The sequence below is a fragment of the Lathyrus oleraceus genome, chromosome 5, assembly GCF_024323335.1.
Source record: "Lathyrus oleraceus cultivar Zhongwan6 chromosome 5, CAAS_Psat_ZW6_1.0, whole genome shotgun sequence".
Lineage (NCBI taxonomy): Eukaryota > Viridiplantae > Streptophyta > Magnoliopsida > Fabales > Fabaceae > Lathyrus > Lathyrus oleraceus.
In genome coordinates this window covers 501,459,548-501,472,547 of record NC_066583.1, presented here as the reverse complement: position 1 = coordinate 501,472,547, position 13,000 = coordinate 501,459,548, and the positions used below count along the sequence as shown (strand labels likewise).

The following is a 13,000-nucleotide window of genomic DNA, read 5'->3' as shown; positions in this document are numbered from 1 at the left end:
AAAATTGGTTAACAATATAAGTGTTAAATATTAATGATGTTGTAGTGTTGTGGTTATAATAATGTTGTGTGAGAGATGCTTATATGTGTATATAATGAATTGTTGAGCATGAATAATTTTGGTGTTATTAAAGATGTTGCATATTTAATTATACATATGCTATTTTGATGTTGATTATGTTGTTGGTGGCATACACTGTTAGAAGAGGGGGCAATGTTTATGTATTGGTGTTGCATGCTGAGAGTTCATGCATTCATGTTGTTGGAACTTCGGTTATTTTTGGTGAGCGTCAATCTTATGGTGATGGATCGAGTTCGAGTAGCTAATTTCTATTATGTGGGATTAGAGAAGCGTTACCTATGGTGATGATATCGATTTGGTGTACTCCGGTTCCAAGAGGGAATCTCATCTCATGGTGGGGACCAGATAGCGAAATGAACCAGAGTGTTTATATTTGGTATCATATGCATAACGAGTCGGTGTTGAGTATATTGCATAAGTGTTGTATTTGTATTGATTGTTGTTGACATGTTATTGGATGAGAATACTTAATACTTTGGTGTTTTTTGAGTAATGTTTATGTTTTTGTTATGTGATCATCTACTCCCGCTTGTTTTCACCATTAATTATTGAAGTGAATTCTCACCCCTTCTATAATATCTCATATTCTCTTAAATGCTCAATGGTTGTTAGTTGAGACCAATTGAGTTCCTATGTACTACATATTTTATTAGTTTGAACAATTAGAGCTCATATGTGCTCTAAATATTGTCAATTGGGACCAATAGAATAATCAGTGAACTCTGAAGAGATTAATTATTAATAAAAGCGGAAAACCAATATTAATAAGTACAAGAGAGGATATTTTAGTAACATTAATAATCGGCCAATTGGTACTAGAAGATAAAAATATCACTTGAGGATATTTTGTATCATTATATAATATTATATATTATATGATACTATGTATATACATATTGTGTGGTGGAAAGAATAGGAAGAAAAGATGTGGATAAGATTGAGAAGAGAGAGTTGTCAAGAAGGGGAAAAGGGAAAGGAAGAAAAATAAGAAAGAAAGAGAAGAAGAAAACATGAAGGAAGAGGAGAGAAAAGAGGATGAAGGAAGAATGAAGAGTAAGAAGAGAGAAAAGAAGAGGAAGGAAGAAAAAACTCATCATACCACCATCATCTTATCTCCATTATCATCATCATCACCAACTTCATCTCCATATCATCAATCTCAACATCATCTTCTTGAATCAAGTGAGTTCTAGTTAGCTTCCTATCTATAGTAAGATTCTCATGACATAGAATATTAGGGTTTGGTGTTGTTATCTTGAATCATTAATAAAATGGATAGTATGGTAGGTATCCTTGTTGTTAGATATTGTTTGTGATCTTTCATGTTGCCTATATGAATTGATGTTATGTTGTGTGAATTATGTTGTTGATTCATATGAGCTTATGTTGGGACATGTATTACCATGATATAAAGTGATTAAAAATGTCAAAGGATGGGTTTAGAAGAGGTATTTTTGGAGTTTATGCAGATGTCCATCGATTGGCTGCAGAAAAGTTGCAGAACCAATCAATTGGTTCACGATTCTGTGAAGAAAAAGCTGAATTTTGCTGATGTCAATCGATTAGCTACAGTGTCCAATCGATTGGTCCTGTAAAATTTGTGAAAAATACTTTACAAAAACTTCATGCAATCGATTGACTCCCAACTCAATCGATTGGTTCAACCTTGTTTTGCCTAAAACCACTTATTTCATGTTTCTAAACCACTTTATATGTATTATAACTTGTACCATTATGTGTATGCATTAATTTAACATTAATCGGTCGATTTACATGATATTGGATGGGTTTAACCTAGAATATTAGTTAGGTTACAATATGTGGTTCTTGTTTCCACCATAACTCAAGAATTGTGAATCCGATCAATATGAGACTTGAAGCTTTGGAAAGCTAATCTAATGAGATATTGCATGGCGATGAGAGACCATGAACTAACCAATAATTCTTGGTAGATGATAGTGATAATTGTATGCTTGATTATGTTTGACTTGGTTGTGTATAACGACTTGAATACCCTAAGATACTGATGAGTATGTCATGAGTCGGATATGCCAAGGGTTTATTGTGACATGTTATACCACTATGTGTGTTTCGTGTATGACATTTTATTATGCTAATGTGTATGCCATGTATTGGTTGGATGTTTGATTGTGAAATAACATGATTAAAAACCTTACAAAGACGAGTGAGGGAAACCTATGAGAATAATTTGGTTAATAACTTAGAAAGGTAATCTAGGTTATGGAAATAAGTATACGGTGATGCTTGGACACAACGGTACCTAGCTGTGTATCGTGGAAAAGTATTCACTTGGTAAACAAATCAATAAGCTTTGTATGGAACATGTGTGATTTATGTAATGAGAATGGATCATGTTATGATGCCATGAGAATTGATATGATATCATGAGAGTTGTTTGATATTTGCTGAGGAACATTTGTTCCCAAAGTCCTATTTATTGTTGAGAATCGATCACGTATTCATAATTAGTTGTGATTATGCACATACCACTTTAAAGGCTTAGGTAAAGAGATAAGTGGGGATGTGGAACCAATGATCCGTGCCTCAATTAGGTTTGAGCCCCAACCATGGTGGACTTGGGGGAAAGGTGGACGGACACCTAAGTGGATTAGAGGCCCATACGGTGAAAGATACCATAAGTGGGTTAGAGGCCTAAACGGGTGACGATTGCTTAAACTGGGGATTAAGCCTCAAAGAGGACCCGATATCCACCGTGAAAGTCAAATCATACGAGCATGCATGAACCGAGCCTAGCTTAGACGTAAGTCCGTTTGGGAATTGATGTTTCGTGAATCCGAATAGTGATTTGTTAAGTGGATTCACTCAAGTGACATATTTCCATACTTGTGATTACCCCTTAATTACTTAAGTCCTAGTTATAAGGTGCAAGTGATGCACAAGTAACAAAAGGCGAATACTTGAGTTAGAATCAAGTAGAAACCTTGTAGAGCCGAGTGGACCCATAGGATAAAAGAACTCACTAAGATTATTATCTCATCCCATTATTGTTGTTATTTTTCAGGTATTCCTTACAGGTTGAATTCAAGAGAAGTTGTCTACTGATGTTTCAAGGGATGTCGTTTTTGTGATCTTCCGTTGTGGAGTTGTGTACAATGAAGATATTGTACATATTTCTTAGATTTTTATTATTTAGGCTTTACTGTATAACATGTGCCATTCATGTTTTAGTTTGGACATGTGTATATAATGGTGTCTTTAGGCTCTTATGTTGTATTAGTACCAAATAATAACACTTGTATGATATTATTCTAGATATATATTATATGGGTTGTTACACCTTCTGTTTGAATGCTGCCTTTACATAAGCATCATGCAGATACTCAGGGGGTAACATTATTGAAGTAAGTGGTAGATAGCTCTTGGAGTGACTTCCAATAGTTTGTCATTTTATTAGTAGGGTCTTGCTCTGATCATGTAACATCAACCTGTTAACGTTTAGTTTCACTTGTTTTATTTTGTTGAAGTTACTATTTATATTTTGTTGAGATTTCAAAGTTGTTGTGAGTTGTTGAGGTTTATGATACTAAATGTCATGAGTTGTAATATTGTGTTTATTTGATTTAATAATGATTCTGCTACGATGATACCCTAAGTGAAGGTGAGCATGCGATGACAGGTCATAAATTATTTTGTTATAATCCATGTCACATAGTAGGCTATATTTGATTGTGCGTAACACCTTAAATGATTGTTATAATCCGTGTTACAGAGCAAACTATGTTTGATTGTGCGTGACACCATGAATGACTGCATTTTGTTTAATTAAATTCCTTATTAAATGGTATGCAGGGTTTAGGGTGTTACATAACACTAATATCAAAACATAGACACAAAAAATAAAAAATAAAAAATCTTATCCATAACAATTAAATATGAAATCAACAACAAATAGTAATTTGAAGTATACTTGTAACAAACTCAAATGATAAACAAGTTGTCTGGTCTCAAATATTATCGCCACTCCAAGTGATGTATACAGAATGGTCAACGCAACACCCCCCAAGCCCATCTGGTAACCTCAAGTTTACTGAACAGTCACACATAATATGTGTCAATATAAACACATGATATTAGTTGTAGCATGTACACCCTAGTAGCAACCTCATAACTCCCAGCCGCAATAAGCTCGTCGTACGTCTACCGAAGCCAAGACATACGAAGGTGAACACCCATGTTGAAGGCAAACTCCTTCTGCACGACCTCCTCAGAAACTCCCAAATCTCGTGTAGTAGTCATACATGCAAGCGAATGACTAAGAACTTGAGCCTTCAAGAATCTGCCGCTGATGGGGAGATGGAACAATGCGGAGACATCATCCAGAATGTTTGTCATCTCCCCAAATGGAAGATGAAATGAAGATGTCTCCTCGTGTCATCTCTCAACAAATGCAGTAAGTAGTGAAGCGTTGAGCATAGTGAGGGAGCAACGACGAGCTAAGAACAGGAGCCGTCCAGAATCTGTCGCCGATGGGGAGATAAAACAATGAGGATACATCATTTAGAGTAATAGTCATCTTCCCAAATGAAAGGTGAAATAAAGACGTCTCCTTATGTCATCTCTCAACAAACACAGTAAGTAGTGGAACGTCGAGTATGGTGAGGGAGCAATGGGCAAAATCAATAAGCTTGAACTCACGTACAATTCGTCTGACTGGCTTAGGCATCAGAATATTCGGGAAGTCCTTCAACTTTGAGCAATAAGATGTCACCTTCAGAGGGATACAGTCCTGTAACAAACAAATTTTAAAAAATTAACAATTAACTTTCATGGCACAATAATAAACAAATTAGTATTAAACATAAAAGACACATACCTCTCTCTGACATAGTCGATACGCCACATGGTCAACATACTCAGTAAACATCGACCGGTCAATGGGTCCTCCAAGGAATCCTCCATCAGTGTGCACAGAGGGTTCGATTGAATGAGTTGTAACCTCTGTGTCAACGGTAATAGTTGAGACCAGATCAACAACAACATCTAGTTGGACCACCTCAACAACCTCGTCAACAACCTTTTCAGCAACCTTCTCATCAGCAACACCAACATCCGGCTGGACCACCTCATTTGCCACCTCATTTATGGGCTGCTAAACTAATCGTACCTGTTGATGTCGAGTGCTACGGGGTGCGGGGAGTTGAACCTACTCAGCCAACCGTTTATGGTGTGAATTAGTTTGAACCACTCGTCCAGCCCGTATTTAGTAATACTCAACCTCAATAATCCTAGCCTGATTTGTCACTCTATCAATCGCCATGTCTGCAATAGTGTCGTCTATGACTCTGTATTTCACTACAAAAGAAGGGGGAAAATTATTAACTATAGAAAATTTCATAATTTCCAATAAAAAACAAAATTTTTATAACTATTAGAAATTTCATAATTTTTGATAAAAAACAAAATTTTTATAACTATAAGAAATTTCATAATGTATGGTTAAAAATAAAGTTTTTATAAGTATCAGATATTTTGAAATTTTCGAGAAATTCCAGATGATTTTGTATCGGAAATTTTGAAATTTTCGATACAAAATCCCAGAAATTTAGACATTTGCGTTAAAAAAACGTACTGATTTTGAAATTTCCCATAGAAAATTCAAAATTTTCGTTATCACCTCAGACAAATAAAATTTGTGCATGAAAACTGTATATTTAGAAAATGAATGAGATTTTTTTAAAAGAACAATATTAAATTTATTGTAAAGGTAATCATCATTCACAATATTATTCAAAGCCACGTCATTTTTTATTTATTTTTAAATAAATTAAAATTTTAAACCGAATGCAAGTAAAATTTTGAGTTCTAAAGAATTTTCTTTATTAAACGATGTCTATTTCTATTAAACCCTAAAAAAAATCAGATTATTTAAGGAGAAACATGATGATTGAGAAAAAGGGACGAAAATAGAAAAAAGAATTAGGGTTCGGAAAATTAAATAAAAATTAAAAAGGTTGATTTTCTGATTGAGCAAGAGAGAATGAGAGATACGAAAAAGGGTCGGAATCGGAGCTTTCCGGTGGATCCGAATGTCCCCCGATGGATTTGTCAGAACTGCCGCAATCCACTTTGCGTCGTTGGCGTCGATTCTTACGCCGACAAATTCTTCAACGACCCTTCTCGTTCTGGTTAGTTCCTTACTATCTTAGGGTTTTTTCAATTTTCCTCTTTACTTAATTAACGCTTCCATTTTTCCATTCACTGCTTCTTCCTTTCTTTTTATTTAGTACAGTTTTATTGCAGCTATTCTTCTCGTTTGCTAATTTAATTTTCAGATTGAAAAATGAATTTTATTGGGTTTGTGTAGTGTGAATTAGGCTGATTTTCTGTTTGCAACTTTAATTTGTTTTCACAGTTGCTAATTTTGATTTTGAATAGTATTGAAAGAGTGATTTTTTTTTCCATTTTTTTGTTGGAATAAATAAGGATTAATTCATTAATGTTGTGTGTATTTTAATTATTAGAGCAAGAGTTATGGTGATGGTTTATACTTGATGGGGATTTAATGAATGAGTGTAGGGATGCAAGGTTCATCCATTCATGGAGCTAGCAGTGTGATGAGTACAACTAAAATGGACAACTCATATGTTGTGCTGCCAAAGCAGCAAAGACCTCAGGCTCAAGGAGTTCCTCCTCGGCCTCGTGGTGATACTTCGCAGCCTGGAAAGACAATGGAAGAGTCATTTGTGGTTGTGTACAAGTCGGAATCAGCAACTGATGGAAGTGGGGGAAACTCATCGGCCCCAGGGGTTGATCATGGCGGTCATTTGCCACCTCATAACTCTGGATTCAATTCAACTATTACTGTTCTGACCCGAGCATTTGAGATTGCCACGACACACACACAGGTTCGTGTACGGAAACCTGCATGTTTGGTTTAGCTGGAATTGAATGTATACTTGTTCATACGTCGCAGTGTCTTGAAAGATTCTTTTGAAAAAAATTGGTTATTTTTTAAAATGGAAGTGTTTTGATTGATTTAGTGTGTGTTTGGATTGGCGGCGGACTAAATTGATTTTGACAGAATTGAGTTAGATAGAATTGATTTTAACAGAATTGAATTTAGCATAATTGATTTATGTTTGGATATATTCATGTAAAAGTGAGTTGAACAATAAATTCCAGTGTAAAAATCACGTTTAAACTCAGAAGCTACAATATTTATGTTTGGATTGGCGGTGGACGCAGAATCAATTCTACTTTAGAATAACCAAACACCTCAAAACCACTCCAAAATCAATTCTACATCTCTAGAATTGCTTTTGGCCATTTCAAAAGCCAATCCAAACATGCTTTTAGAGTCTAGCAAATCACAGTCTGCATGTTTTCTGTCTGAGGTTCCAGGTTGAACAACCTTTATGCCTTGACTGCATGAGGGTTTTGTCTGATAAGCTTGATAAAGAGGTCGAAGATGTAAATAGGGACATTGAAGCATATGAGGCATGTCTTAAACGCTTGGAGGGGGAGGCCAAAGATGTCCTCAGCGAGGCTGATTTTCTTAAGGAGAAAATGAAGGTGCTCATCAGGTTTACTATTTCCAATGTGTATATTATTTTAATGTTTTCTTTAAGTGGTACATTCATAACCTATGTTTACTTTATTTGAATTTATGGCTGGATGCTGGTATATGTTTTCTTGTTATATTGGTTTATTCTGAAATACTATAGAATTTGATAACACATTGAAGCCTTTCAATTCAAATTTATTTTCCTTGGTTGTATGGAGAAAGGGTGACGTCACACCATACCTAATTAATCTACTGCGAACTGTTAGATACAATGATAAAAAAATAAAAATAATTACATCTAAATCTTTCAAGAGCCATACATACTTGATTTGGCTGCTGCACTCTCTCATGAAGCTGTTTCAAGATCAATTCTGTGTGACATCAATTCATATAATCTCTCCTTTTAATCTTTCCTCGCATATAATTCCTGAAGATGACTCCTTTGTAGGAATTATATATCTATACCGGAAAGCTTGAAAGTAAAATAACTTTTTTCCTTATCTATGAAAACTAGATGCTACCCTTTTCAATCTTGAAGTTAAAATTCATATGTTAGCGACATGCGCTCAATTAGGGATGGGTATGTTTGAAGAAATAATGATTTACCCAAAGAGCTATCTGGGCCACCCTCTGTTAGCTAGGTATTGTTAGTTGAAATTGAGTTAGTTAGCCATCTAACGGTGGTAGCAGAGGATGGATACAAATAGAGGTAGATAATGTAAACGAATTCAGTTAGTTGGTTATTAGTTTTCTTTGGAGGGAGACGTACCCGTTGGTTAAGAGTTATAGAGGGGTATATCATATATTCAATAGCATTCCCATGTTCTCTTTCTGTTATTCCTTAATTACTGGTCCAGTTCTATCAAATTGGTTCACAATCACTTTAAATTTTAAAGTTATGGCCGTCAGTTGTGTTGTGGAGGTTGGAATATTTTTTAACAATAATCCGAAATGTCTTAATTTTGAGAAATACTTGTTTGATTGACATCATTTTGTTTAGCGTGCCACTAGTTTTCTTCCAAGTCTAATTTTAAAATATTTACTACTTAAATTGATATTCAAGATTGAAGAAGAAGAAAGAAGACTAGAAGCTGCAATTGAAGAAACAGAGAGACAAAATGCTGAAGTAAATGCTGAACGGAAGGAACTTGAGTTAAAATCTACCCGTTTCAAAGAATTGGAGGAGCGGTATATTTTCACTGTACCTTTATCCTTAACAATATTATATTTTCAAATAAAACAATGACATAGTTGAATATACTTAAAAATCCCTAACCTCACCCCTCAACCCCCAAAATAAATTTTCTATGAATCTTTTTTCTTTTCTTTTGTGTGTATGAATGCTTAATGTTAATGATTGATTTTACATGTCTGAACAGGTATTGGCATGAGTTCAATAATTTTCAGTTTCAGTTAATTTCTCATCAGGTTTGTCAGTTTTTTTATTTGTTTATATTTATAGCTTACCATTGTTGAGAGATGCTTTAAAAACTTGAAGTAACTTGCATAAGAACATCTCTGTCCTATCTATTTTTGGGAAAAAGTGAACTTCCAAGTCTAAGCATTGTGCAAAAATATTTCAATTGACAGGAAGAGAGAGACGCAATTTTGGCTAAGATTGAAGTTTCACAAGCACATTTAGAGTTGTTGAAGAGAACAAATGTGCTCAATGACGCCTTTCCCATATCTCATGATGGAGAGTTTGGAACAATTAACAATTTTCGGCTTGGAAGACTCCCCAAAATTCCAGTAAGATGCCTAACATGTTGTATTATGTATTTTTATATTGTGTCAATGTGTTGTTAAGCTCACTATGTATGGCGCTGGATTTCTTCCTTGGAAGCTTATTTGTTTAAAATAATTGATGAGGTACATGTATATGTGCAAATATTGTTTACAAGGTTACTAACACGAGTTACTTTCTTTGTTACTATTTCATTAATAACTTGGTTTCTTTCGTACATTGCCTAGTTCTCATATCTAGGTGCACTTTTTTTTTTTTGACAAAAATATATAGGTGCACTTGCAATGTGTTAGTTAAACCTATTTATATAAATGTATATAGATAACTAATTGATGATGTGTACAACTTCGTGAAGTCTGCACTCATAAAATTAATTATTGTAGCTCCATCTGTCTGTCCCTCATTTAATGATTTGAATATGTAGTTATAATTTTTCATCCTGAAGAACTTTCTCTCCTGTATTTCATACTCTTAATCCTCTTCTTTCAAGTTTAAGAATTATTATATGATAATTACTATTTTTGAAACATTTAGGTAGAATGGGACGAGATAAATGCTGCCTGGGGCCAAGCATGCCTTCTTCTTCATACAATGTGCCAGTATTTCCGACCGAAGTTTCAGTATCCTTTTTTCTTTAAGCATATCAGATTAAGAGTTTGTATTGTTAATATGATAAAATTTCTCGTCTCCATGTAATAAAATAATCAAGAATTAGTGAAACCAGTTCAAAATAGAATTTTTCAACTACCTGTGGGCATCTATATGTTTGAGTTACCAACTTTTATCAATTGAAATCATCTACTGATTAAGCTATTTTTAAATTTTTTTGCAAGTCATAGAAACCTGACAAAAACATCACAATGATTTTAAAAAGACAGATGCTATTGTTAAATTCTTGTATGGAAGTCAAGCCCAATGTTTATTGAGTGTTGTGTCTTGTGCTGAATTTCACTACAAGAACATTTTAGTCTAGTTCAAGTTTATTATTTTCTAGACAATGCATAGAAGATCCCGAGGCAGAAATGTTAGTTTGGAATTACTCTTGTATTTTTAGTTGATTTTTTTTTGTTATTCTATAAGTTTTTTAGTACAAGATGGTATCTAGTTGAGTTGAAATGTTACATCAAATGAAACTTACAAGATCCTATTTGCTTGTGTCCACATTTTCATTTCATTGACAAACTACATCTTACACAGAATTGATTGGAAATGACGTAAAACATGCCCTTAACTCGTTACTTCTTAGATATCGAATAAAAATAATTCCTATGGGTAGCTATCCCCGAATCATAGACACCAACAATACTACTTTAGAGCTGTAAGTATGCGTGCTGTTTATACTTTTGTTTGTCTTTATGATGTTCTAATTTTTACAAGTATATGGCCTAAGTTGAGCGAAAACCTTAAATATAATTGATGTAAGAAAATCAGATGTACCAGCTGATTTGTTGGCAGCAATTTCAATATGTCTACATTTTAGTCTTGCAACCTAAACACCAGAATATACTTTCGAGCTACATTGTTTTTTAAGAATATTTTGGGCCGTTACTTTGCCCCTGGCCCGGGTTCTCTATGCCTGTGGTGAGACTGTAATTGATGTTATAAATGTTGCAGACAAAATGATATAACAAATTCGTTGCCTTTATAATTGTTCTTAAATTTGTCTACTGTGCCATTAATAATGGCTAAGGTTTCGCAGTTTTGGTCCAGTCAACTTGTTCTGGAGTACTCGCTATGACAGAGCAATGACATTCTTTTTAGCATGTCTTAAGGATTTTGCAGAATTTGCCAAATCTAAGGATCAAGAGAATAACATACCACCTGAGAAATGTTTCAAGTTACCTTATAAGTAAGTTTCATTGCATTTAATATATTTTCTAGAGGGAATTTTATCTTTTAGTAGTAGTATATAATCATTTATTTGCATTGGATAAGCACAAAATTCACATTGGTACCATCATGTTCATCTCTTTTGGAGTCAAGTAGTTTATGCATTTTTTGATAATTGATTGCGAAAGGAGGAGAAGATGATGGTTTTGATCTTTGATGGGGTTTTACTTTAAGTTGGTGCTCTAGGGAATAGAAGAGACCTTCAAAGAGGAAAAATGTTGCTTCATGCAACAATTCATTATGCTTTCATGAACTTCATAGTATTTAACTGTTTTCTTTTCTCTGTTATGTTTATCATATTAGGTTATTTTTAGTAGTGGTAACAAACGGGCATGCCCGCCCCGCAAAAAGAACAGGGCGAGACATACATAGTTGAGGGTGTTATAATCTTGGCTTGCCCCACAAAAAAAATGAGGGTGGGGTGGACATTGTACCCCCCCCTAAAGGTTTAAAGTTGCAAAAATTCTTGTTAATGCCCGCGACCGCAATAAAATGTGGCGAAGCGGCAAACATATTAGAGGTTGCGGGTCTAAAACATTGGCATGCCGAGCCTGTTTTGTCAACCCTAATTTTTAATAGGCAAATGTTAAGATATTAGTGTCAGTATTTTCTTCTTCATCATGGTTTGAACCCGAGTCCTTTAGCTCCTTCAAATCTCTTAAGTTCAAATCGGTCGAGCTAGACCCCACTCACATGTCATCATTTTCAACGTTCTTATTAAAATATTGCTATTTATACCATAATTTGAGAATGCTTTATCAAATTGTAAGTCTATGACTATCTTGTATTAGTTTGTAAGATTGAGAATGACACATAGTTGTGCTGGTTTGTAGGATTGAGAGTGACAAAGTGGAAAGTTATTCCATCACCCAAAGCTTCAATAAGCAGGAAAATTGGACGAAAGCACTCAAATACACACTCTGCAATTTAAAATGGGCTCTCTATTGGTTTGTTGGAAATACAAATTTCCAACCTCTTTCAGCAATGGTACCTTCACATGCTGAAGTTCCAGCTGCAGGATCTTTGTACCCAAGGCGCGCCAGTGAAGCCAGATCCGAATCCCGAACCTGAACATAACATACACCAGGATTTAGGCAGCATACAAATGTGTACATACAACTATTTAGTCTTTAGAGGTTGTGTTCATACAAGTTTAGTATGATTGTAACTATTTTCTATTGCTAATAGTTTGTGCTCTTTTATTAAAGCATGGTATTATTTGAATGATGCCCTTTTCAAAATCTAATTTTGATATTTCCTTTTACCCTTTTGATTAGAGAATGTAGATTTTCAATTATCGGTTAGATTCTTATCCAACTATAGATCTGCGCATGAGTGCTGAGGTGGATAAATACAAAAAAGGGAATGCAAATTTGTGCCCTTGGAGCACAAGATAAGAAATTCATTTATAGAAAATTTATATTGAAAAAAATTATTAAAAAATTAATTATATATTTTTATTAAAATCAATGCATAATTTTCAACAGTATTTAATTTTTAAATTAAATAGCCATACCACATACGCATAGTGTATCCGCATCGCTCCGCTTCGCCCTCCCAGATATTATTAACATATACTTTCGGCCTCCCATGAGCTATCAAAACTAGTGTGTTGCATAGGAAGCAAAAAAAAAAGCACAGATATTTGACATTCATAAATACTAGTAACAAGCATGCTTGTAATTAGTAAATCCATGAACAACGAAATTTACACATGAATGTCACTTAAATTTACAGTA

At 34.4% G+C, this 13,000-nt stretch overlaps 1 protein-coding gene across 2 annotated transcripts; it reads left to right on the top strand.

The window, feature by feature from the left end:
• The first annotated feature begins 5,927 nt into the window (after positions 1–5,927).
• Positions 5,928–12,525, top strand: LOC127085768 (beclin-1-like protein). Of its 2 annotated transcripts, none has more exons than XM_051026300.1 (10): positions 5,928–6,248; positions 6,640–6,968; positions 7,465–7,635; positions 8,691–8,815; positions 9,007–9,055; positions 9,218–9,376; positions 9,906–9,991; positions 10,618–10,689; positions 11,071–11,220; positions 12,095–12,525. In XM_051026300.1, the coding sequence occupies exons 1-10, from the start codon at positions 6,101–6,103 to the stop codon at positions 12,330–12,332; spliced, it is 1,527 nt and encodes a 508-aa protein (XP_050882257.1). In that variant the 5' UTR covers positions 5,928–6,100; the 3' UTR covers positions 12,333–12,525. The 2 variants fall into 2 exon arrangements, with proteins under 2 accessions (XP_050882257.1, XP_050882256.1); XM_051026299.1 differs by having other exon boundaries at positions 11,062–11,220.
• Positions 12,526–13,000: the final 475 nt, after the last annotated feature.